The sequence below is a fragment of the Rutilus rutilus genome, assembly GCF_951802725.1.
Source record: "Rutilus rutilus genome assembly, chromosome: 9".
Classification (NCBI taxonomy): Eukaryota; Metazoa; Chordata; class Actinopteri; order Cypriniformes; family Leuciscidae; genus Rutilus; species Rutilus rutilus.
In genome coordinates this window covers 25,452,276-25,478,256 of record NC_140223.1, presented here as the reverse complement: position 1 = coordinate 25,478,256, position 25,981 = coordinate 25,452,276, and the positions used below count along the sequence as shown (strand labels likewise).

At 38.2% G+C, this 25,981-nt stretch overlaps 1 protein-coding gene across 3 annotated transcripts in view; it reads left to right on the top strand.

Annotated features, from left to right (window-relative positions):
- nbeab (neurobeachin b) overlaps positions 1-25,981 on the top strand; it is a 284,815-nt gene that overhangs the window by 236,337 nt on the left and 22,497 nt on the right. For all 3 annotated transcript variants that reach the window (XM_084419403.1, XM_084419404.1, XM_084419405.1), the window contains 5 exons: positions 2,057-2,169; positions 10,792-10,929; positions 12,682-12,801; positions 17,255-17,407; positions 22,243-22,413. In XM_084419403.1, the coding sequence (XP_084275529.1) occupies positions 2,057-2,169; positions 10,792-10,929; positions 12,682-12,801; positions 17,255-17,407; positions 22,243-22,413 (695 nt within the window). The remainder of the gene's footprint in view (positions 1-2,056; positions 2,170-10,791; positions 10,930-12,681; positions 12,802-17,254; positions 17,408-22,242; positions 22,414-25,981) is intronic.

Below are 25,981 nucleotides of genomic sequence, written 5' to 3'. Positions count from 1 at the left end.
AAACTGCTCATATTGTATAAAACCACTTGAGGGCTTTATAAATCATAGTGTTTTATCTGTACGCTCTTAGAGTTGGCCGTTTAAGAGGAAGATTAATGACAGTCATTTGTGATGGGTCTGGTAATTATCCCACACACACTATCATCTCCAACCATCATGACAGGCCTGAAGAACCCAGAACCAAAACCCACATCATCAAACTCTCCACACATGCTCTCCTGCTATTCTCAGTCAGTCATCTGAACTGAGATGCCCCTGTGGGTTAGTACCACTTCGGAGGATTTTAACCTTTTGATTAAAGGTCAGGATCAGGTTTACTTTGTGCCCTCTCAGAGTTCCACAGGAAATACCAGGCTTCCAGTCGTCGTCTGAGTAATCGCACTGTAAAGATGAAATAGCCCCACTGTATCCCTTCTGTAAGAGATTCTGTGTATCAACATAACCAAGCTTCAGTGGCGTCCTCAGAGCTCCAGATCACAGCGGTAGCCAGACGAGTCTGGAAACTTTTCTGTCCATACAGCAAGCACAAATCACGCCAGCACCTTTGCAATGTCTCATAGTGGGTTTACAGGGATATATATCAAATTGCCATTTTCCAAAAATCATTTTTTAGGCTTTTTTGGTGGGGGTGATTTCATGACTACAGTTTTCTTCCATAGAAAATCCGATATATAAGATTGGAGCACAATCTGCCACATACTAGTTTTTCCTCAAACAAAGTAAAGTGTGTGTGCATGTGCGTGTGTGTGCGCACGTGTGTGTGTGCATGTGCGCGTGCATGTGTGTATACAGTGAATAAATAAAAACGTTATACTAAATGTATATATATAAGTATACATATATAAAGAGAAAGATTAGAAATCATTTCTAAAAATTACAAATAAACTAATAAATTATTAATAAGAAAGAACTGAAAAGAATGATTTCTGAAGGATCATGTGACACTGAAGACTGGAGTAATGATGCTGAAAATTCAGCTTAGCTGTGACAGGAATAAATTACTGTACATTATTCAAATATTAAATTTGAAACCAGTTATATAAAATTATTGAAATATTTAACAATATTACTGTTTTTACTGTATTTTTATCCAATAAATGCAGCTGTGGTGTGCAAAAGAGACTTCTTACCACAAAAAAAAAAATATATATATATATTTAAAGTTTGCATTCATAGCTTTTTATGAGTCACATATCATACTCAGTGAAACTGTCATCTGAGAGAAATTATAGGGCATTTAGAAGAGAGATAAGCCATTTTATAGCTTTCTTCTTATGATTGGATCTCCTGTGACAGTTCTTACCATCTGAAATCCATATTCCTAGCAGCAAGAAAACAGACGCAGGGCAGAAAGAGAGCGAGTGAGATAAGGAAAGATGAAGAGAGAGAAATGGAAGGAGAAAAAGACAAAGGCACATCTGGCGTCTATTGCATTGCCGCATATGTGCTCCGTCATGGATACTTCGTATAGGTCTCCATGGTTACCACAACTCTCTGGCCAATCAGAGGAGAGGCCTGACTGTGCCACAGGGAGGGGTGTCAAGGGTACGGTGTCATCTTCTGGAAGAATTTGCATGCCTTTAATTACACCCACTCCACAACTTCACCACACAATTTTCACTTTCAGGAAACTTTAACCAAGAAAAGCTTTTAAAACCCTCCACTGCTGTAATACAGTCATTTGGCGCTGTGACAGACAACCCCACCAACATCTGCCCGTTCATCTCGTTGAAAACTCTATTACTGTACATGTTATTATGAAAACCTGAGTCGTTGTTATCATCTTAGCTCGCAGTGGAATACTGTGTTTGTCATTACACGCAACACACTTGTTTCTGTCTTTTTATTAATGAGGCAATATGTCATTGATATTACCATATTATGAATTTATAATGTCCTATAGGAAGGGATCTTCTCACACCCCTTCACCGAGAGGAAAGCACAATAACCCGTAGTCAATAACTCGGTCCAACATGACTATGGGTCGACAGCTGCAGTGCTACATGTTGGTTTCCCACCTGCCTTATACTAATTTCAAATACCTTTACTCTTTCAGGAAGGACATACAATGATCTGAACCAGTATCCTGTTTTCCCGTGGGTCCTTACAAACTATGAGTCAGAAGAGCTGGACCTGACAATTCCCAGCAACTTCAGGGATCTTTCAAAGGTACAAAACACATATTTACATCTATATATTATCTGTCTATCTCTCTCTATGTGTGTGTGTGTGTGTGCACATTACAAATAAATCAAACTCAACATCAAGCAGCCATCCGCATCTACTCGAACATTTAGGGTTGGTCAGTGTTTTCTTTCAGGTATTTTCTCTCAATAGCTTCAATCTGGTTTTAGCTAGAGAGGACTTCCTATATTAAGTGCACTCACAGAGTTCATCATTTTAGATTTGTATGCTTTAGAGGTGCAGTAAATCATCTGCTTTTCTGCCTACATTTCTCCTCTCCAGCTACTCTATACCTTCATCAGGTTGTCACATTCTCTCTTTCTCATGCACTCATTTCCTTACGTTTACATCTCACAAGCTCACTGACCTGAAAACAGCCACATTCCTGTCTGAGCGTATCTCACTCTATATAGCTATCTCTCTTCCTTATACACTCGTATCCTCATTTCTAAATCTGCAGACTAGAAGACTATTACTTCTATATTGTTCTGGCTTTTCCTGACAACCATTTTGTGGAAACTAGTGGATGGTTCATGACCGGAATAAGATTGTGGACCGGTAATGCCATTGGCTTTGCAAGACTGTGATTAACCTTAGCTATAATTCTTACCCTTTCTGCATTCAGCATCAGCAATATCTGTTTAAAATGTCTCTCCAACAGCGCTGTAGTCCCTGAACATGTCAGCGTGGCACCAGGTGGGCAGAAGAAGCCCCCTGGCCTGAGGAAGACAGTGATGTATTGTAATGTATGCTTGTGACATCCACCCTGTGCTGTTTACCAGCTTGAGCTGCCTTCATTAGCAGGAGTTCACAGGCCTGCGGCCGTCCTGACGCTTGTCCTTGGCCAACCTGGGGCTCTAACCTCTGAAGGTTCAGTGCTGCTGAGACAATAACAGGGCTTTAACCTCCCTCCCGAGTCCCTTGCTGTGAAGACCCCTGCCTTTGTTCAATAATGTATGGAGGGGTGTGCAGCCTTGGGGGGGTGAATGTGCGTAGGAGGGGAGTGTGTGTTATTGTAGATAATGAGGTAGGCGGCTTTTTTGGCTTTGTGGTGAACATGCTTTGTTCAGTTCCTGTTCTTTTTTTCCCCAATGTTGCCAAAATGTGTGTTCATCCACTGGAAACTCCCTTCATGAGTGTGAATTTGAATTGGCCACACCCTACAGGAAGTTCAGTTGGAATATGAAATGGAATCTATCTATCTATCTATCTATCTATCTATCTATCTATCTATCTATCTATCTATCTATCTATCTATCTATCTATCTATCTATCTATCTATCTATCTATCTATCTATCTATCTATCTATCTGTCTGTCTTTCTGTCTGTCTGTCTGTCTGCCTGTCTATCTATCTATCTCTCTGTCTATTGTTATGTCTGTTTGTCTTTCATTCTATACTTCTCTACATCAAGATTTAAAAAGACTTTATCAATCCAAAATTCGAAGTTTCTCTTGACCAATTTTTTTAAGTTCAAAATTAGTTATATGAGTTATATGAATTTCTTTAAATTTCAATAAACTTTAATTTCACTTCCTTACATTCACATTCAAATTGCAATTTTGCATCCTGTTTGCTACCTCAGTTCAAATTTGGCGACTGAAGTTGAATTGAAACAGCATTCTCAATTTTTTGGGGAAAGTTTGCATAGCACACAATCCAGTTATGTACAGTTACTGACTAATTGTAAATGTGTAAATATAATAAACCCCAAAAGCAAATATTGCCATTTTGCTTTGCAAACTTTCCTGGGAAAACATATAAGTTGGGCTGCCGGCTCTTCTGAACACACCCTCAAATTCTTACCTGCCATTCTCACACAACTCCCAGAGCCCCAGACACGCAAACCATTCTCCGCCGTTCCGTGAGCCGTGGTCACATGACCTGCCCGGCAGGAAACAGCTGCCAGTCATACTGGTGAGAATGCCCTGCAGCGCTGTGGTGATGGGCAGCATTGTGGAGAACTGCCGAAATATCCCGCTTGATATGTACCATAATTCCCCTCTCAACCCCACCTACAATACACACCTGAAGTTATTCCACCAATAGTGTGTGCATTCAACTGTACAGCGAATAACGAAAAACAGGTCTCTGGGCACCCCGGGGCTAAGACTAGCAAATTTTTGCATGGCAGCTACATTGACATGGCAGACAGATTTATTAGAATCTAATGATTATTTCCTTTTTGATGGACAGGTGGCTGATAGAAAGGGGAAGCCGTCTCGCTCGCAGCTATTAATTGGCGCGTGCTAATGCAAAGCTATCATACCCTAGACCCGCACCGAGCGCAACCACGCCAAACTCTCTTCGGCGATACCACATTATTCCACTTCTTTTGTCCTGCTTTGACAGGAAATTAGATGAAGTGTCTCCAACGGATCTTTTCGAGTGGGCTAGCAAGGTAGAGCGGAAAACTGACAGCAAACATAATTACCTGAGTTGTGCAAATCTCTTGTTATGAATGTCTGATTGTTCAAGCGAACATAATTCTAGTTGACTGGACTTGCGTTCACACAATTATCTTGCCAAATATGAATCCCCATGTATCATCAGTCAACATTTTCCCATGAGCTATTTATCATTTTTACATAACTTATATAATATGTAAATATAGTAGTTAAGTTATATGTTGGGTTGCCAGTTCTCTCTCTCTCTTTCTCTCTCTCTCTCTTTATTTATTTATCTCTAATTACATTTGAGTCCTTTTTGTTAAAACTTAAAATCAAAAGGCCCCCTGAAATAAAAATGTACGTTTTTTAGCTTTTAGTATGAAAATGTTAGCCTTAAGGTTATTAATAAGCTTGTGTGTTCCAAAACAATGACAAAATTCGCATTTAGGAGATATAAGCATTCAAAACTTACAGTCTCTCACTTCCGCTAAAATGGATCACGGATTTTTATGACATCACCGCGGACTTCAGCTTCTCATCACATCTTCTGTCCAATCAAATGCTCTCTAGAATCGAAAGCGTCCCACTCCCTACGCTATAAATACCACCTGGCCAAAGCGACCGTTGACACATCACGGAGCAATATTGGTTGGAGATGTGTGTTCGGTTGCTTAAACGCTCAAGTTTTATTCCATTTTCCAACTGAATGTTGGTTAAAAATGAAATGGCTAAAATGTAATCACACCTCTACTATTGAATCCAACATATCATTAGTGCTCGGATTCGCTTCCATGGTGCTGTCAAGTACGACTTGCAGTCTGTGAGGTAAACTAAACGCTATTGGCTATTTGAAAAGTGGGAGGAGCCATTCAGTATGTTTCAGTTATGCATCATACAAAGCTGCGCGTTTCCAAGGCACTTCAGTGGGCCTTTAAAGAAGACCTCTTTCTGCCTTCGAGCTGTTTACCAGCTCACTGCAGAGAAGTGCATTATGGGTAATGCCGAGCAGTCTTTCTAAAAACCCTGCTGCATTTACCCTCAGAGATGCCATATCTGTTTTTTCTCCTCACTGCCGCCACCCTCATCCACTTCCTCTTTTTCAGAGCCGCATCTGCTTTGTTGTGACTTGCAGGAGCTTTATTGCATTAGACCGAAGCTGCACATTGTGCTCTCGCAGGCTGACGAGGCCGGTGAAAACAAGTGCTACTCCTCCTGACAGCACACTGCCTGCACACACATCCTTAATGCAATTTTCTCTGATATATAAAATACAGAATGAGCCTCTCCAGGGGAGGTAGCGCAGATTGCAGCAAAAGACGGCACTCTGGCGCGTTGCGATGGATAAATGACTAGCTTATCTTTTGAACATGTGAGAGTGGCCCACTGAATGATAATTGTTCTTGAGGTTGTAGATTGTATGCAGCAAAATGAGGTAACATGGTGAGAGGAAGACATCGTTTCAAATGTTGTTTTGTGGTTAGTTGTCATTACGTTTCATGGGCTTCACAAAGCAGACCTGTCAGAAGCATTTTTTTTTGCCAGAAGACTTTTTGACAAAGTTCATTTTATCTGCTGCCCATACTGCTGCAGCTATGTGATTAGAGCGTGGGTAAACTATAATGACAGTGTATTTATAAATTCATCTCATGGTACTCTTGTTTTAATTTCTGTAAGAACATGCAAACGGATGAATTCATGAAGACAAAATGACATGCGCATCCAGTGCGATTATTTTAAACTTACAGCATAAAGAAGTCTGCATTTAATTCATTAGCACAATAAATCTTTACATCTTCTATAAAAACGATTTAAAACGTGACAGTCTTCGTGTTTAGCTGAACCCGAAGTCAAATGCTTTTCTTTTATATAGAGAAACTAACAAATAAATGCATGCCTTAAGCTTTTTGTGTGGCCTCTTGAATCGTATCACCTCTTATACAGCAAATAGCTTTTTTAATTCGCAGCTAATTATCTTATTGAACAAGTATTGTCCCTGCACAGGTGTCCCTGAGGATTTGCTTTAATTAGGTCACAAGGGATGAGCTCATATTCATTAAATACGTGAGGAAGATGTGTGATGTGATATAAATGTGGGTGACTTTTATTTTGTGCCCACAGATGTATGCGTCCTAATTATAATCAATGAATAAAAATGTACTTCTAAGTGAATATTTTATATTAGTTTACACAGATTTAATTAGTTAATTAGCACTTTCTTATATTCTGCACCAAAAGGAAAATAATCTGGTTGGGGGTGTGTGTGTGTGCGTGTAAATTTCAGTATAATATTACTATTAGTATCACTTTAATATTTAAAAAGGTATGAAATATTACAACTTCTGGTACCTTTTTCCATAGAGTTTTTTCTTCAAGACAAACCGTTTGCTTTAAATACGTTTTTTGTCTTTGACAGTATTTTTGTATAACTTGCATTTTTTGGGGGGTTAGGATTCTTTTATCGGCTGCCCTGCTCTCACTATTAGCATCTGTTGCGGGGTGTTTCCTCAGGCTAGATCGAGGAACGGGAGTCTGGAAAACCTTAAATTTACACCGAGCCCTGTTTTCTATTTAAGACTGATTCCCCACAGAGTCTCGCACAAGACAATTACATGGTTCTTTGTTCACCCTGTTAAGTGCACTGAGCATGTCATTGAACTTTGAATAGGAAATAGTAAATTGCTACATGGCTAGTTCGGTTAGCATAGATGTTAACTGCACTGCTTTGTCCTTTTAAATTGGCTTGTTGATACAAAAAATGTGCAAAAAAATCCTAAAAACTCCATACACCAAACATAGTGCAGTTTTAAAGGATATACCCACATAAACCACATTTTGAAAAAATAAAATAAAAATGGACAGTTTTGCTGTTATTTGACTCAGCGCTGCAAAACATTTGTGTTGCCTGTCTGTTCCACAGCTGCTGTGTTGACCTGGGAAAACACTCCATGTCATGCCAAGCACAATATTTCCCTGGTTAAGTGGGTCTTTTTGCTGCTATGAGATGGACTCTTCTTGCAGCCAGCGCTGGTCCCACTAAGAAGGTTTTTACAGTGTGCTAGACTTCCTGTGGCTGCTCACCCAATCACGGTCAGCCCTAGACGTCACATGGCAGGTCATTATCAGCTCATAAATCTCAGCAGATCTCCATAAACTTCTCTTTCATTCGCCCCAACCGTGCTAACATCGGCGTTGGATGGTCATTAGAAAGGAAAGGAATGAAAAGCAGCAGGGTTGAGGAACGGTTTTGAAGTGAGGGAAGAAAATAAAAAGTCACTTTTTTTTACGAAAACGTGATCCAAGTATAGGCTCAGATCTTTCTGGGGGAAAAAAAGCAAATTAAGAATTTGTGATCATTATCCTCTGCATTAAACCGTGTAGTGTTGTCTCCTTTCGATTCGAAAATGGCAGATTGCTCTTATGACATTGCTCTGTTATTTATGCCATGCTTTGAGTCTAGACAAATTTCCCACACTGCTCTAAACAAGCAGACGCTGTCCCACGCTCACACTCGACTCTTTGAGATCTCAGGGAGTATTGATCTCCCTCTAGGGCCGGAGCTGTCCTTCTCGTCAATAACACGTAGTATATTAATATTGACTGCCCAAGAACCTGTGCCGCCCGTTGATTGAAAAGCTATGGAGGCCAATTTGTTCCAATTTAAAAGTTTCTTAATGGAACGATGACTGCTTATTTTGTTAAAAATTATAGGTGTCTTAAAAGCTTGACTGGGCTTCACGAGCTATTTTAAAGAAATATTTTACTTGGTCACAATCCTCATTTGCAAGAAGGTCTGACGAAACAACTAAATAAGCTTGAAGTCGCCAGTGGCAAAATGAAATGCAATGCTTTTAATTTTGAAACGTTGTAATTTCGATTTTTCTGTATATTTATGTAAACAGGTGTTTTACTTTTGCATCCAATTACCTTTTTGTTTTGACAGAATAATTTTCTATTTTGCTTGTGGAGACTAATATTTTATATGATTTTTTTAATATATATCAGGATAATTATAGTTAAAACCATAAAAAAAAAAAAATCTTGAAATAAACATTAACAGAAATAAAAATTCAAAAAAATACTAAATATAAAAACATAAAATGACAAAAGCGCAGACAAAATGACTAAACCTTAAACTAAACTGAAATTAAATTGAAAACAGAAAATATAATAACAAATATTTAGGATAACACTGATACTTGTTTATCATAATTTCTGACTTTACATGGATGATTTGGCCCAAAACTTGTTCTGCAAAACCACTGCAAAGTGCTGATGTTTGATGTGTTTGCATGCAATGAGCAATACTAACAAATATGAAGATGTTTTCATCATGGGGGATCCATGCAGATGTTCTTTTACAGATGTTACCCTGAGAAACAATTACAGTCTGAATAGTGCTTATGATGTAGTTGGATACATCCTCTGTCTAAGTTTGACTTTCAGCCATTACAGGATTTAGAGAAGAGAGACTGTTACAAATTGTTTATGTTGTATGATGACAGGTTTATCAACATCCGTATGTGTGGAAGAGAGAGTGAAAGGGAGGGAGAGAAAATTCCAGGGCCGAATAAATGCCAGTGTGAGTGTTTACTCTAGACATTGTGCAGGATTTTCTAGAGTGGTTTAACAGCAGAAGGATGGTCAAGGCAGAGCAGTGTGGACACACAGGGTGTAAATCAGGTCAGACAGGGTTAAGCCAGGCCAGATTACTCTCTGTCTTTATCTGAGGCCTTTCAGCTTGCCTTACACACACATAAACACATAGAAACAGACATGGTACAGCTAACTCTATATAGATTTAGTTTACAGGCAAACCAAATAACTTTATTCCGTCTTGCTCAAATGTAAAAAGTCTGTCACCATCTTTTCACTTTCACTTCAAAAATTAGGTTGTTTTTCAGTATAAATTTGGAGCGTTCATGAGAGAAGTAATAATGTTCGATTTGTGAATGAATCATTCTTTTGAGCTAAATGTTTTCAATACTGCTTATGTATTTTATGTAAAAATGTATTTATGTAAATTTATTTTAGGTGGACAGATCAATACAGTACAATTTAATGGCCAATTCCACAAAACCAGACAAAAATGTCACTAGTTCCTTCAGCAAATCACTTGAACAATTCTTCAAAATTTCTCCTTTTGTCCCCCAGACTGAAAGAAAAGATGGAAATCTTGATGGAAATAACATACATAACCAGGGTTTGAAATTAACTTTTTCACTGACCGGCCAATTTAGTGACTTAATTTTTAAGTTACCGGCCATTCAGAAATGTTAATTGCCCAAAAAGAACCAGAGACAAAGAAACCAGATTAAGTACTTCACAGCTTATATCAAATTTGGATTTCATACATTCATTTCTTATTCAAACAAAATCCTGTCATCCAGCAATCTCCTCCCTTCCTCTTTCATCCTTTTCACCAAAAAATGTATTTTAGGTGGACAGATCAATACAGTACAAAGAACATCCCAAAAAATTTAGCATTTTGGAAAATGTCTTTTCTGTTAACCAATGCTTTTTAATCTTCGCTATTGCTTCAATGCAAATGAACAAGCGTGCCGTTATTTGTTGCGTAGTGACGGGTATGTTCAAGTAAGCCAGATATGCGCAGATTCTGCACAATACGCTGTATTTAATATATCATGATGACTCACGAGTTGAGTATTTGAGCTATTTCTAAACACCATTTCTAAACCCAGTGCACTAGCAGGCACAAATTGACCCAGAGCGAATCCTCAAGGTCCTCCAATAAGAGTACATTGGATAGTAATACTGCGTGACAGACAATCCTCAAGAAAAAATCCACTTGTTTTTCCTCAAGGAGTTCTGCTCAGCCTCCTCTATCAAACATTCATGAAGATACTACACACACACACACACACACTCACCGTCGCACGCAAACCTCTCAGCTCCACATATGTAATGTGCGGCATAAGTCTTCTTTATGTGACGGTTGGTTATCGTTTGTGTATGGAAAGTGCACGGAATGAGAACAACATGGCTTCTGTCAGCGTAACAGTTTGTGGGGAATGGTTTGTTTTTCGCTTGTGCGTGTTTGCTGGATGTAATTTAAATCAATCAAAAGATTTTGAAAAATGAAAATGTCCTTACTATTGCTTATGTTTCTTACATAGTGCACAGAACCAAAGATAATGCAATGTTGACCTGTTAAATATAGACAACCTTCCTGATTTTTTTCTTATATGTGTTTCCTCAGCCAATCGGAGCGCTGAACCCAAAGCGCGCTGTGTTCTACGCCGATCGTTATGAATCCTGGGATGAGGAAACTCCACCCTGCCACTACACAACTCACTATTCCACCGCAGCCTCCACCCTCCACTGGCTGGTCCGAAACGTAAGTCTCGTTGATTGGATGGATGCAAGGAATTTGATACCTTCAACATCTGGGAAGTACCTAGTTTTTACTGGATAGTTAACCAAGTTGAGCTGCTTCTGGCTCATATTATGCCCTCTGTGATTGTAATATCATGCAGATCAGTTTTCGAAAGGGAAGAAGCACAATTGCGTCACCCCTTCATGAATATTTGAATGATTACAACACAAACACTCATTTATATTGGATTTGAAGGTTTGAATTGCATTACAATTCTCATATTTACATGACCCCATGCAAAAATGAATATTTTTGAAAATGCATCACGCAATTTTGCCATTACATTAGAAATGATGCTGTCAAGAGTCTGTGTATACATACAACATTCCAATACGATAACCCCGAGCCCAGTTAGTGGATGAAATCTCCGTCAGTCAAAGCGCACGTTAGCGCGTCCTTTCACCGCACAAGTGAATCAGCCCCTACATCTCAATCCGCGAGCTTGATGTTCCGCTACAGAGAGCCGGTGAGTGGATTTCACAGGCTGGTAAACAGGCATATGTGAAAGAGAAGTCAAAAACCTCTGCGTAATGATTTACAGGCTGGTACGTGACAGCTTTATGCCTCTCAGACAGCGCTGGGAAACATGTCCATCATTGTCTCCTGCTAACGTCCTCGCTTGCCCTGAGTCTCCAATCGCTGATCTGGGACAAATGGACTGGTACAAAAAAAAGAAGCCTAGATCAGCAAAGAAAATGAAGTTGTTTCTGAGGTTAAGAGGAGATTGGGTTTGAGTATCTCCTGATGCTTTAGTTTTCCTACATTTGTTACATCATAATATCACTCTGTCTTGCAATAATAAACGATTGTTTTGTTACATAATGCATTTTTTCCCACTGCATTTCATTTGATGCCAGAGCTCAAACCAGTCATGCAGAGTATTTTGATGAGATCTGCATACTTTTGAATTTATGATGAATGCAGTCTAAACCGAGTGTATTTGTATTCAAAGCTAAAAAATAATTGTGTAATTTGATTGAAAAGGCATTAAAATGTATCATTTTGTTCATTTTAAAAGATTGCTGTATAATCAAACCTCTTTTAATGAGGATTCGGTCTATCCATCTTTGAGAGAAAAAAATTAAAACACATAATGATAACTTAGTAATTGGCTCTTCCCAGGCGGCCCATTGCGTTGATGATGATGATTTGGAAGGTTCCCCTGGCAGCTCTCACGACTGAGACTGGAGACACCATCATCTTTTCCTCTGGCTGATCCAGCATCTCCATGTCAACTCCTCACACTGCCAGCCCAGACTGATGACCCTGAATCTGCCAATTAGAGCCAGAGCTGGGCTCCTCAGTCAACAGGCCATATAATTAACTCTGCCTCGGGCACTGTTATAGAAAATGAGAGGACAAAAAAAAAAAAAAAACCTCCACAAACTCTCCATAATCTGACAGATGAGTCCCTACATTGAGATGTTTGTGCAAACAGAACGTTTCCCAGAGCAATGGAGAAGGTCTCCATCACGAGATTGAATCCAATTACCATAGAAATGAATGCAGATGAATTTACTTTATTTATTCCGCTGATGTCTTGGGCTCTGAATAGCATTAGCACTTTGCAAACCAGTGCAGATTTCTCTAAACAAGCGCCTAATTAGCAGTCAGAATCATGTGATCCCGCTACAGTTATTTTCACACAAGATGTTTTTGAGCTTATTTGGGTCAATAAGTGACAGTGTTGTTTTTGTGTCTGCTTAATTGCAGGAGCCTTTCACCACGTTCTTCCTAAACGCCAACGGCAACAAGTTTGATCACCCAAACCGCACTTTCTCCGGTATCGCCCGCTCGTGGAGGCACTGCCAACGTGATACTGCAGATGTGAAGGTAATCAGACATCAGTTTTTTGTACATTGCAATGTCTAAACAGGCTTGTTGCCGTCAAAAGAAACGAGTCATTAGTGCCTGACTGTTGTGATGATATAGGGACAACATTACTAGCTGCAACTGTGAGGAATTGAATAAACAATTCCTCGAAGAGTTTCTCTTTTTAGTCCTATCAATCAACCAAAATTGGTATCATCCAGTTCCCAAAAAAACCAACAGACAAGATTTGCAACAACATTTAGTTCATGTACCTTCCGAGCAGCTTCGGCTATGTCTTTTTTTTTTCGTCAATATGTACGATTTTTGTGAAATCAACATTTTTCTTCATAAACATTTAAAGTAAAACATCGCTCAACATGCACATATTTCAGAGCGCCATCACTTCATCATCGTAATGGTTGTTCCCTGTTGCCTCCCGTTCCATTTCAGCCCCGCGCTGCGGCTCAGCAAGCGCACTCGAGCTGACCTAAAAGTGTCATACTTTTCCAACACACTCAGTGACGGGTTAGCTTCGCCTCAGGCAATTAATAAAGCATTAATGACAAAAGCTATTTAAAATGTAGTCTTTTATGTAAAGGCAGGGCTTTTTACTACCCCGGGCTGGGGAACAGCATCCAACAACACGAGGTGCAGGCGATGTGAACGGCTGTACAGCGAAACACTAGATATGTTAGCTAATACAGGCCTCTCGGAAACCTTACGGTGTCTGCATGGATCATGTTAAACACATTTAATGGCCAGCAATCTGTTAGGACAGAAAATAGGGATTTTTTTTTTTGTATTTTCTTGTGTAGCAGGAGTTGATTTTTATTATGTATGAGCAGCATGATTTTTATCATAAACGACTAGCTTTGTATTGTATTACCTTGCTATATGTATCCATATTCTTTTTGAATGACTGTTGATTAATGGAATAGAGATTATAGCATAATACAGATGTTTGTAAGATGTATGTAAAAACTTGTGTGTGGTGTTAAATGTGAATTTTTGGTTTGAACAAAACTATACTTTTTTTTTTTTTTGTGAAATGTTTTTTTCATAATATAATATAATATAATATAATGAATGTATAGAAATATTTTTTGTTCTATGTGCTTTTTTAAAATTGCACATTATCTAAAGTTCGGTAGATATTTCCTTTAAAAAATGTTTAATATATTTTTTTTATTATGGATAATAATTGTACAATTTATTTAGATATTTAGTTTTTTGTTGTTTTTATGTCCTTTAGTAATGCTGCAGTGGCCTTTAGAGGTTTATTCTGCATCACATCACCCTGAAGTTAGTCATTACCCACAATTCTCTCTGTAATGATTCTACAGTATGCAGCACAAAACAGCCAAATAACAGCATTAAAAGAGCAAATCAAAGTTCACTGGCCCTTTTTCCCAGACCACTTCCTCAGAACAGGCCAAGTCTATTAAAGATCATTATGGTGAATGTCGTTGATCTTTTTCTGTTTATATATATATATATATATATACAGGGGTTAAAGTGGGCCAGAACGGTCAGGAACGGCGCTCCGGCATCTCAGATAAATTAATAAATTAATAAATAAATAGATTCATTAATCCGAGATGGGCCGACCGACCAACCGACCGACCACCCTTCCTTCCCTCCATGCTGAACGCCAGCGATTACTAATGGTGGTTGAGCGCGGTAAAGTTAGTTTTAGGTTCGACATTTGTTTTCCCTTGCCACTGGTCTATAGGGTCTTACAAAGATATCAAAATGGTATGGCTACACCATGGTGACACTCTTGTCCCAAAAAGTATTGCTATACCACGATACTCAATATGTTGTCCCACGGTGAGTAATTTTTCCCTATTGCACCTACACAAAATTTTAGGGTTCCCCCATCTGCCAAATCCCACTTTAACCACTGTATATATATATATATATATATATATATATATATATAGATAGATAGATAGATAGATATTTTAGCATTGTCAAAAGACATGCAGCTAGTCATCAGCTCACCTCCTGCTAAGAGTAACTCCCTCCAATCGTCAAAATCTTCTCAATAATCTGTCTGAGGGAGTGTGATGAGGCAGTCGTGGCCAGTGACAGCTCTCCAGGAGGGTGTCATTAGGGCGAACGGTGTAAAGCTGAAGAGTTTGAGGGTGATTGACTTGTCAGCCCATTATGAGGCTGTAGAGGAATTATTGGCTCACGAGCGAAGCGGGTTGAAGAAGACGTGGATCACGGCACTAGCCGCCCAAACTGTTCGCAACTAAGTAACTGTCTGCAAAGTTTATAAACCAATCCTCCTGTGAGAGTACAGACGGAGCTCGGTCCAATTTTGGTTGTTGCCCGTCCTGGGGGTTAAGTTTAAACTAGCGTTGGCTGTAATTTGGGAGTCATTGCAGTACCGTCAAACATATTGTTGTGAATGTTTTTTGTGTGATGATCAAGAATCTCCTTTGCGTTTTACATTCACTTAACATTTCAAAATTAGATTGCTCATAATCAGTAGCAGTGTCTACACTGGAATCGTCCATTGGGATGCAACTTTAGGTGACAGACTTCTCATTTCTGTTTTGGATGCACTGCAGAGATACTTTATGTTCCCCATCCATCTGAAATAAGTTTGTATTGAAAATTTCATAATGTAATATGTTTTTGCAATAGATTTTATGTTATATATATTTAAATCTTTTCTGACCATTATGTCAAAGGCAGCTCATGATGTTGCGGTCTTGTAATTTGTAAATCTAATTTTATATTTTCATTTATAGAACAGCACATTTATTTTAGAATACTGTATTAGTATTGCTACAGCTCCAAAATGAACATATTAATATTACTATGTAGTATATTGTAGTGTTTTATTGAAATAAGTTTGTCATATAATATAATTCTTTTAAAATGTTATTATAAATTAAAAATACATAATTTTCATTTAAAATAAACATATTCCTAATATAAAACTAAGTCAGTTTCACCCCAAGGAATTTCTGTGTTAAAAATGAAAGTTTTATTTTATTATTTAGCTTTTCTTTGTTTTGCTTTGCTTGCTGAAGTGAAGCCTCGAGCTTACAGGGGGTTGGTCAGTGGTCTGTGTTTGTGAATATTCAGAGATGACGCGTCGAGCAGCTTCAAATCCTCTGGTGCAGACATTCTATTGGTTGCTTACAGTGTAGAAATGATGTTCGCATTTTAGAGCTGGGAGAGACATTTGAGACATCCTAAAGGACTGATGAAATACCGGGACTTGACCGTCATAAAATAGGGTGCATTTTTAAATCCTGACCCTACACCAAAAGCAAGCTGTCTTTTATTGTAAGCATACTGTTTCTAGTGACCCTTCATGTGAAAGTCCTCTTGTTTTATGGTGCTTTAAAGAACTCTGTTATACACATCAAGGGGACGTAGTTAAACAGCTCATTTCAACGGGCGGTGTGTAACAGCAACTTGAATCCGAAACAGCAGCGTTGAGGAGTAAACATTCAACCTGTCAGGTTCAGATGTGTGCGGGCAGAATGAGGTCTTAAATGATTTTAAATGGTTTTAAAGGTTCTTCAAAGGCTAGAGCTTTTGAGTGACACTAAACAGGGAGGAGGTCACATTCCTCGTGTGCACATGCCCCAATGTACAGAGGCGTCTCTCACAGGGAATTATGGGTAATTTGCACTGATTCGGCAGTGAGAACGGAGAAGGATTGGGAATGTGGCAGCTTTGGATATGAGACTATCAGGGTCAGGGAAGCATGTAAAAAAAATAAAGCAAAAATTAATAATGTGTTCAGTAGAACAATGTGACTGCATTCACTTCCACTTAAAGTTTTTATTTGTGTATTTTAACTTTTAGAAGAACAACGGTTGTAGTAATTACAACACCTTTAACAGAGAAAACCCTGTTTCTAGTTTTATCAATCCAGTCCATCCATATACAGTACTTTCAAGTCCAGTTTTTGTTTTTAATGACCCATTTAATGAGTGTGATCGTTTTTAATAATCTGTGCTCGTTACATTAAGCATTATGTATCCCACTATCATTTCGAGAAATGGTTACTCCTCCCAAATCCCAACAAAACCAAACTTGCTTCCTGTACCTTAACACACACAGCAGATCCATCCATCAGCTCACTTCAAACCTCAATAAAGTTTTCTGTCATCTCTCGTGTTTCCTTTGTATATTCCCCCTCCCCCATCTTCGTGTGTTTGCCGCATTCCCACACTCTCCCGAGTGTTTTAAATGTACTCTGATGGTCCTTCACTGGTCTCATGAGGTCTCTTTCCATGGCCGCCTGAAACGTGGCCAACATTTTGAGTAATTGAACTACAAAACATGCAATGAAAGCATTGGTATTTACTATTTTTGCATGTACATTTTAACTCCACTGTATCCCTATACAATATTAATACATCTATTTTGGAAATGTTTGGATTTGATTTGAGCTTCTTTTGCTTTTTCTCTCCCACCTGTCCTCTTCCTCTCCACCTCATAGGAGTTGATCCCTGAGTTCTACTACCTGCCAGAGATGTTTGTGAACAGTAATGGCTACTGTCTGGGTGACAGGGATGACGGTGTTCCTGTTTGTGATGTAGAACTACCAGCTTGGGCAAAGAAACCAGAGGACTTTGTCAGGATCAACAGGATGGTAAGTCAAACTCACTGCCTAACTACAACTTTCTTTGTCTGTAGACATCCTGTGTAAAATAAACATGGCTAATGTCTAGGCCAGAACAGTATCTGCACCTAGATTCTGTCATTTACAAAGTTTGCAGAAACCAGAGGACCTCAGTGAGCCCTTCTCATCTCAGAGCCTAAGGCAGTGTTCCTATTAACCATCCCAACCATTGCTCTCTCCTCTATGTGGCATTGAGTATACTGGGAAATGTTTCAAATCTTATTCCGAATCCTCTTAACAGGTCTTTTTCCTCAACCATTCCATTAACAAATCCTTTAGTAGGTTTGGGGAAGAAATATTTTTTTTTTTTTATGTTTTATTTTTTTTTACTAAAATAACCTATGAGAATCCTTTCTTTAGGAAATTGCATTTATTTGGTTTATATGTAAATTTAGGTTCAGTTTTTTTTAAAGAAGTATCTTATGTTTACCAAGGCTGTATTTATTTAATTAAAAAACACAGTAAGAACAGTAATATTGTGAAATATTATTACAGTTTAAAATAACTAATTTCTATTTTAAAATGTAATTTATTCCTGTAATGGCAAAGCTGCATTTTCAGCATCATTACTCCAGTCTTCTGTGTCACATTAATCCGTAATCATATTGTCATATTCTAATTGCACTGCCTAAAATTGTTTGTGGAAACCATGATACATTTTTTTTTTTTTTTTTGGATTCTTTAATGAATAGAAAGTAAATATAGACAGACAGATAGATAGATAGATAGATAGATAGATAGATAGATAGATAGATAGATAGATAGATAGATAGATAGATAGATAGATAGATAGATAGATAGATAGATAGATAGATAGATAGATAGATAGATAGATAGATAGGCAGGCAGGCAGACAGACAGACAGACAGACAGACAGACAGACAGACAGACAGACAGACAGACAGACAGATAGATAGATAGATAGATAGATAGATAGATAGATAGATAGATAGACAGACAGACAGACAGACATAGATAGATAGATAGATAGATAGATAGATAGACAGACAGACAGACAGACAGACAGACAGACAGACAGATAGATACAGATAGATAGATAGATAGATAGATAGATAGATAGATAGACAGACAGACAGACAGACAGACAGACAGACATAGATAGATAGACAGACAGACAGACAGACAGACAGACAGATAGATAGATAGATAGATAGATAGATAGACAGACAGACAGACAGACAGATAGATAGATAGATAGATAGACAGATAGACAGACAGACAGTTAGATAGACATAGATAGATAGATAGATAGACAGACAGACAGATAGATAGATAGACAGACAGACAGACAGACAGACAGACAGATAGATAGATAGATAGATAGATAGATAGATAGATAGATAGATAGATAGATAGATAGATAGATAGATAGATAGATAGATAGATAGATAGATAGATAGGCAGACAGACAGACAGACAGTTAGATAGACATAGATAGATAGATAGATAGATAGATAGATAGATAGATAGATAGATAGATAGATAGATAGATAGATAGATAGATAGATAGATAGATAGATAGATAGATAGATAGATAGATAGAATACATTCACTGTTTCAGAAAATGTGGCAGAAGAGCGGTCTCACTTAGGCCTACTGATGTCGTATTGCTCCGCTGACGATATTACATCATCTGATGTAATGTCTGAATAGAATCTGCTATCTTAAATTCTTAGTTCAGTATTTAATTTGTAATCCATTTCCTTCCATCTTTTCCCCTGAGATCACACTCATTCGTTCATATGATACAGCATCCTGGTCCTCTGAGTTCTGCTTTCCCTCAATGAAGGTCGTAACGTAGTGCACTGCTCAATACTAATGTAATCTACCGCTGACCTGAATGATGTCGCGGAGGACAGGCCCGGCCACTGTCCCTTATAATGTTACCCTAATGCCGGCCTCATCAATCATGATTTGGCTCACAGCAGACAGGACCTCACGGGTGTGTGTGTGTGTGTGTGTGTGTGTGTGTGTCCTGTCCACCAATCCCTCTAGACTGCGGTGGAGTCGAAATTGTGTACTGCCTTTTATAATGGTTCTATCCAGCACATGCTGTACACACTGTATAGCCTATGCTGCAGGGTGTGTAATTTAATATTGTGTGTGTTTATGCATTTAAAGCTACTGATTGTGTATCAAAACTGCTGCCAAATCAAAGTATTAGATGTGTGTTGGGGGCCATACTGCCCGAGGAAAAAGCACTACAGCAAACACACTTGACCTTTTCAGCTGCAGTGACAGTGCTTGGGTGTATGTGTGCGTGTGTGCGTGTGTGTGTGTTTTGTGGAGGTGACCTTTCCTCCGGCCTCATTTTTTTTCCTGGTTTAACACATTCAACTATTCAGACACACGCACTCACACATATAGCCTACATGGACATATCCAAAGATCAAACAATACCTGTCTGTTAATGCAATATTTTCTTAAAGAAAGGGCTTGAGGATGTCAAAACACCTCAGAATATTTGACATGACGACCTGACATGAGCCTTAAATGATGCAAAAATGTGTTCACGTCTCACAGTTTGGTCCCTTTTTCCTTAACAGCATTTGTATAGTGCCTCAAAATCATTGATTTGGTGTGTCCTCGTAATTTAACAAAATCTGGTGTAAGTATTCTGGATAAGACATCTCCACACTGGTTTAGACAGTTTTATAATTCATATTAACTTCATTTGCTCTAAAAAAAGAAGTTTAGCAGAAAGTCCTGTGTGCTCTTCTGATTCCTCTTAACAATTCAGATTCAGTTTCATTTACAATTAATTTAGCACTTTTGAGCAATATTGGATTTCATTAAAAAATTACTCATAAGAGAAGTTTTTTTCAAGCAAATCATTTGTTTTAGCTTCGGAATTTTTTCAACTGTAGCTAGTGATGAATTTTAGTGATGAACTTTTTCATTGAAATTCGTGTAATTGAAAAGTTCACTGATCACATGGATGATTCACTGATTCATTTTTGATACTTACATAAGTCTGCTTAGGTTATGACAAAAAAAAAAAAAAAAACACCTTTAAAGTACCATAAAACTGGTCCATACAATTGGTATGATATTTTCCAAGTTTTCTGAAGTTGTGTGAAAGCTTTTTGTGAGGAATAGATCGAAAGTCTATATTTGCTGAAAACCTTCCTGTTGTTGTATAGATCTCAAATCTCCTTTTGAAGCTGATTTGATATCATTGACACCAGACATCTTGACGCACCATGTTGGACATTCTGTAAAATATATTTTTGTGTTCCATGGTAGAAGGAAAATCAAATCATACATGGTTTTTAGATCAACATGACATTTGTTTTTATATATTTGGTCATACACTGGGCACACAGAAATGATTACGAACGTTTCAATGAATATTAATTTCATTTTGTAGATATTTTGAATGTGATTCTTTGGTTTGTTGGAACGACTGGTGTTTTTCACAGAATTTTACGTTAGTTGAATAGCACATACATTTTTAAACAGGCTACGGCTCGGTTTTGCCCTTAGATCTTGTCCTTTCTTTTTCTCTCTCTGCTGCTCTCTTTCTCTCCGTTTCATTTAATCCCCTCTTTCCCTCCTTGTCTCTGTGCTCCCTTTCTCTCTCTGCCATTTCTTCCTCTCTTTCTTTCACTTAGTGTTCCCATCTTTGCATGTGTCACTTTCGATTGTAATGACATGCCCTGGGGGTAACTCGGCCCCTGCGCTCCACGGCTTGCTCTGTTGGTAATAGCTGTTATTTCTGATGTGAGAGTGAGTGTGTAAAATCCAGCAGCGGGTCCCTGGGTGTGTTTGTGTGTGAGAGGAAGAGAAAAGTGTGTATTTGTGTGCCATTCTGTGTTATTTGTTCCATCTTTCTTTTTTTCCCCTTTGTTACCTGTCAATGGTGTTTGATGCCTATAATAAAGAATGTGCATCTTTAAGCATTGCCATTCCATAGCAGGCAGAATCTAGATCCCTATTGGAAAAGAATAATGCTTTGAATTCATAACTGACCATTATTAAAAAAAAAAAAAAAAAAATCTACTACTGCATTTCTTTAAAAATAAATAATACTATTATTCAGCAAGGAAGCTTTAAAATGATCAAAAGTTACAGTAAAGACATTTATAGTGTATAAGAATTCTTGTTCAAAATAAATGCTGTTCTTTTGAACTTTTTATTCATTAAATAATCCTAAAAAATGCATCACAGTTTCCTCAAAAAATATTTAGCAGTGCAACTTATGCAGTGCAACTCAATGTTTAATGATAATAATAAGTGTTTTTTTTTTTTTTTTTTTTTTTTTTTTTTATCAAATCAGCATATCATAATTATTTCTGAAGGATCATGTGACACTGAAGACTGGACTAATGATGCTGAAAATTCAGCTTTACAATTACAGGAATACATTACATTTAAAAATTAAAATAGTAATACTAATATTTAACAACAATGACTGGTTTTGCTGTATTTCTGACAATATAAATGCAGCCTTTGTGAGCATGAGAGAGACTATATTGTTGATCTTGTTGTTAAGTGTGTCCAAATACTTTTAGAGCCACTGTATATTGTTGATTTAGATTATTGAGCTTCAAGAAGTGCAGCTATCATATTTTATGGAAAGACAGCTGTTAAAATATTGAACACAAGTTTATTTATTTACACTTTGATGATGGGCTCAGGCTATTGCAGTCTCCTGAAGAAGCATCGCCCAGAGTGTATGTTTGTCTAGTGCTTGTGTGTTTGTGTCTGTACGTCTGTGTGTGTTTGTGTTCGTGTTGTGTACGTGTACCTTTCACCTCTAATTGCCCCGCTTTCTTTGACAGGCTCTGGAAAGCGAGTTTGTGTCGTGTCAGCTGCACCAGTGGATTGACCTTATTTTTGGCTACAAACAACGTGGGCCCGAGGCGGCACGCGCCCTCAACGTCTTTCACCACCTGACCTACGAGGGCTCCGTCAACCTCGACAGCCTCGCCAGTGACCCCCCATTGCGCGAGGTAGGTCGCCGGCCCGGCGTTGCCATGACAACGGCAACAGGTTTCTGGGATTTGTGGCTAACATCTCTTTTTTTTTACCCATTTTTATAATTGGACTGTGTCAGTGAATGTTAAAATCATAGTTGGAGTGTGTTGGAGTGTATAAGGCTGGCCAAGACTTAGCCTTTCCTTGGCCACGGACTTGAGACTAGCGTTTCCTGCTGCTGCTACTTCTGATTGCTTTTAGAAAGAAAAGAAAAATGATCAGCAGTTATGGGCACCTTTTCTCTGTAATAATAGCAATTTGGGCTAAACATATTTGGCAAACTATCCAGTGCGTATCTATGCTCTGGAGAACGTTTCTATTTACAACGTGCTTTTGCTGAGTTGAGCAATGTAGCCAATCACAGACATATGTGTTGATTTCTTGATGGCCAATCAGAGGTGTTTAAGTTAGCACTGAACAAAAACTCGGGTGAGTAGATTCTGAGTTCGCAAGCAAGTCCTCTTATTATAACAAACAATTATGTTAATAAGATATTCATTGTGGAGTGGGCTTCATTGATTATAATGGAACTTTGTGAAAATGCAGTTAACTAAGTTGAGTGACAGCCTTTTAGGGAGCGCTCTTTCCACACCAAATCCCACTTATAGTGTGCTTGCTTTTGGTTTGTGAATGAAGACACGTTAATAACAAATAGTTTATCGGGAGTGTTTATGTTTGGATGTGTAGGTTGTGCAGTGACACATAACCTGAAACTATTTCTTGGAAATTTAATGTGTTTTCAAGGGGAAGCGCATTTCCTTTACCCTGGAAATCCAGAGTTCTCGCGAGAGCACAAGTTGAATTTGCTCAGCGAGTTACTCTGGCATCGAGTAATGATGCTCATTAAATATGCCCTTGTATCCGAGCTGCACCAATCACATCGGGTTATCTGATATTGGCGGGCCAGAGGCGAGCTAAACAGATGACGACAGCGCTGTGACGTCAAAGTCATTAGTAAACATTGCAAGATGGTTATGGATGAACACCAGTTGTTTGAAGCGGCTTTGGCCGCTACAATGAACGAGTTAGACTTGGCTTTTTATCTAAAAGAGGAACAGAAGACGGCGCTCGAATCGTTCCTTTGTAAGAAGGGCGTTTTTGCTGTTTTGCCGACCGGATACGGCAAGAGTCTAATCTACCAGTTAGCTCCGCTGGTAGCTAAGCGTATGGGGCTCTGGATACGTCACCCCGTCTATTGTCGTGATTGGTCGTAGACGTAGTGTTATCCAATTGCGTGCAGTGAGATTTTCAAATGCATGCTTGGTGCCGCCCCTCGAGCTGGCCGATTTTCATTAGTCGATGCCAGTCCATTAATCTTTCAGATTTAGGTCTGGATTTCCAGGTTACATTTCCTTAGCCTTACCCTGGAGTTGGTTCACCTTCCACCTATGGATTAAATGCTTTATAAATGTCACCACTAGATGGACTACTGTATGCATTCTAGCATTATGTAGCTAGAGACATGGGATGTTTTTTTTATTTATTTATATATTTGCAGGTTAACCATTTTTTTTAAGGTCTCAGGATACAACAGGTTTAAAAATGATGGCGTAAGACTCGCAATATCAACATTCGTCAACCGCAGTTCAAGCATGAATGAACCCAGTGTCAGTTGAATATCTCAGAGAGACTGTCAGTATGTGTCATTCAGATCTTGACATGCAAATATGTCCTCTGGGAAAGAGAAACTCAAACTGCTTACTCTTGTGCATTGCATATTTTACTCTGAATGAGTGGTAAACGTAACACTTTAGGGACAAATAAATACTTTAAGTCCATTGGTAGGGTGTTCTCTGTGGTTTCTAGGGGGTTGCTTACAGTCAAAAGACTCCAATAAGTCTCTATATTCTAGTCCCTCCATCAATTTTCTGCCTGTTTTATTATCCACTAGGCAAATATTTTAGAAAATCTGACCATATAAGTAGAACCACTCTTTTCCACAACTAGACACATGATTTTAATTATCTTTTATGATCCTATCATAGATGGTGCACAAACCAGTGTTATTTTAGCATACTTTATATGCTATTATATAATTCATTAATATTCTGAATCAGCTTTTTTCAGCTTTTTAAATTTAAGTCTAAGTTTTAGAAACTTTTTTGTCATTAGTTTTATTTAATTTTATTTCGCTTTAATTAATTTTTACTTATTTTATTGGCAAGTTATTTCAGTTGGTCATTTCAACATTTCTCATTTTCCAGGTTTTTTTGTTGTTGATGTTTTTCATCCAATATTTATATTTTATTTCAATTTTATTTTAGTGCTGCACGATTATTCGTTGAAAGATCGCAATCTCGATTCAGACACGCAATCTTATTCCTATCCTAAATGTCAACTATTCGCCTAGGCCTATGTCTATTAAACCTTTGACAAAATCACAACGGAACATTCAAACCATGTGTTCGCGCTGCCGCTGACCCAGAGAAACCAGTTATCATGAAACAGCTTAACAGCTATTTTGAAGCGATCAAAATAGAGCAAATCACCTTTTGAAAGTAACTTGGCTCTTTAAATAATGATTGTATCGATTACATTTGTACGCCACCATGTGGCGACTTGAATCATTCATTCAAAACATTCATTCAAAAACACTGATTCATCTAGTAATGAAACAAGTGAAGTATTTTTTGAGTGAGTCATTGAATCATTCATTCGGTGTTTTAAATAATTCAGATTAATTAACATTTTGTCAGAACCTGTTTAGTTGTCTGTTCAGAATCGTGGGAGAATAGTGATCTCTGTTTGAAACAAAAAAAATATGATTCTCAATTTATCCAGAATCATGCAGCTCTACTTTATATTTAATTATCAAGAGCATGTTTTAATAGTTTTAGTTGTAAGGATTTAGTTGATTCATTTAAAAACACTCTTTGACATGAATGCAAATATATTATTTATTTATTTTCTGGTTATCGACTACAGTTGAATTCATCAAGCAATTAGGATGTAAATCGATGTTATTGATTTTCCACACAATAGTCTTTATTGACTAGTGGAAGTTTGGAAGAAGACATAATTGTGTTCGTGGATATGATTCCAATTCAACAGCAGCAGCTGGTAGGCAGCGTGTTTGTAGCAGTGTGTACCCCATACCTCCCTCCCTTGCTCCTCTTTTTCTCTCTCTCATTCCCTATATCTCTCCTGCTCCCTGTGATACCCACCATCTGCTGTCTGCAAAACAAGTCATTTATATACTGTCACTTCCAGGACTGCCTTTATTTGTCAAGTGACCACTATGCAAATCACTCACGGAACAGGGGGGCTAATTATCAAACAATATGGAGAAAGCTTTGCTTTTCATCATTCAGCTCTACATCCCAGACAATAGCAATTATGTTTCTTTCATGTGGCCGCGTTCTTCACAAGCAGTCCAGCACTCTGAGAGCAATGGTAGCTGACAGCAAGGTTTGTTAGCCTTGGAAGAGCCAGAAAACCGGCTTTTATTTGTCAGTTCTGGAGTTTGAGAAGCCTTCATGTTCCATTCTTCATAAAGTCTATATTGCTTTTTATGTCATTCAAAGCACCTATCAAATGGCATTC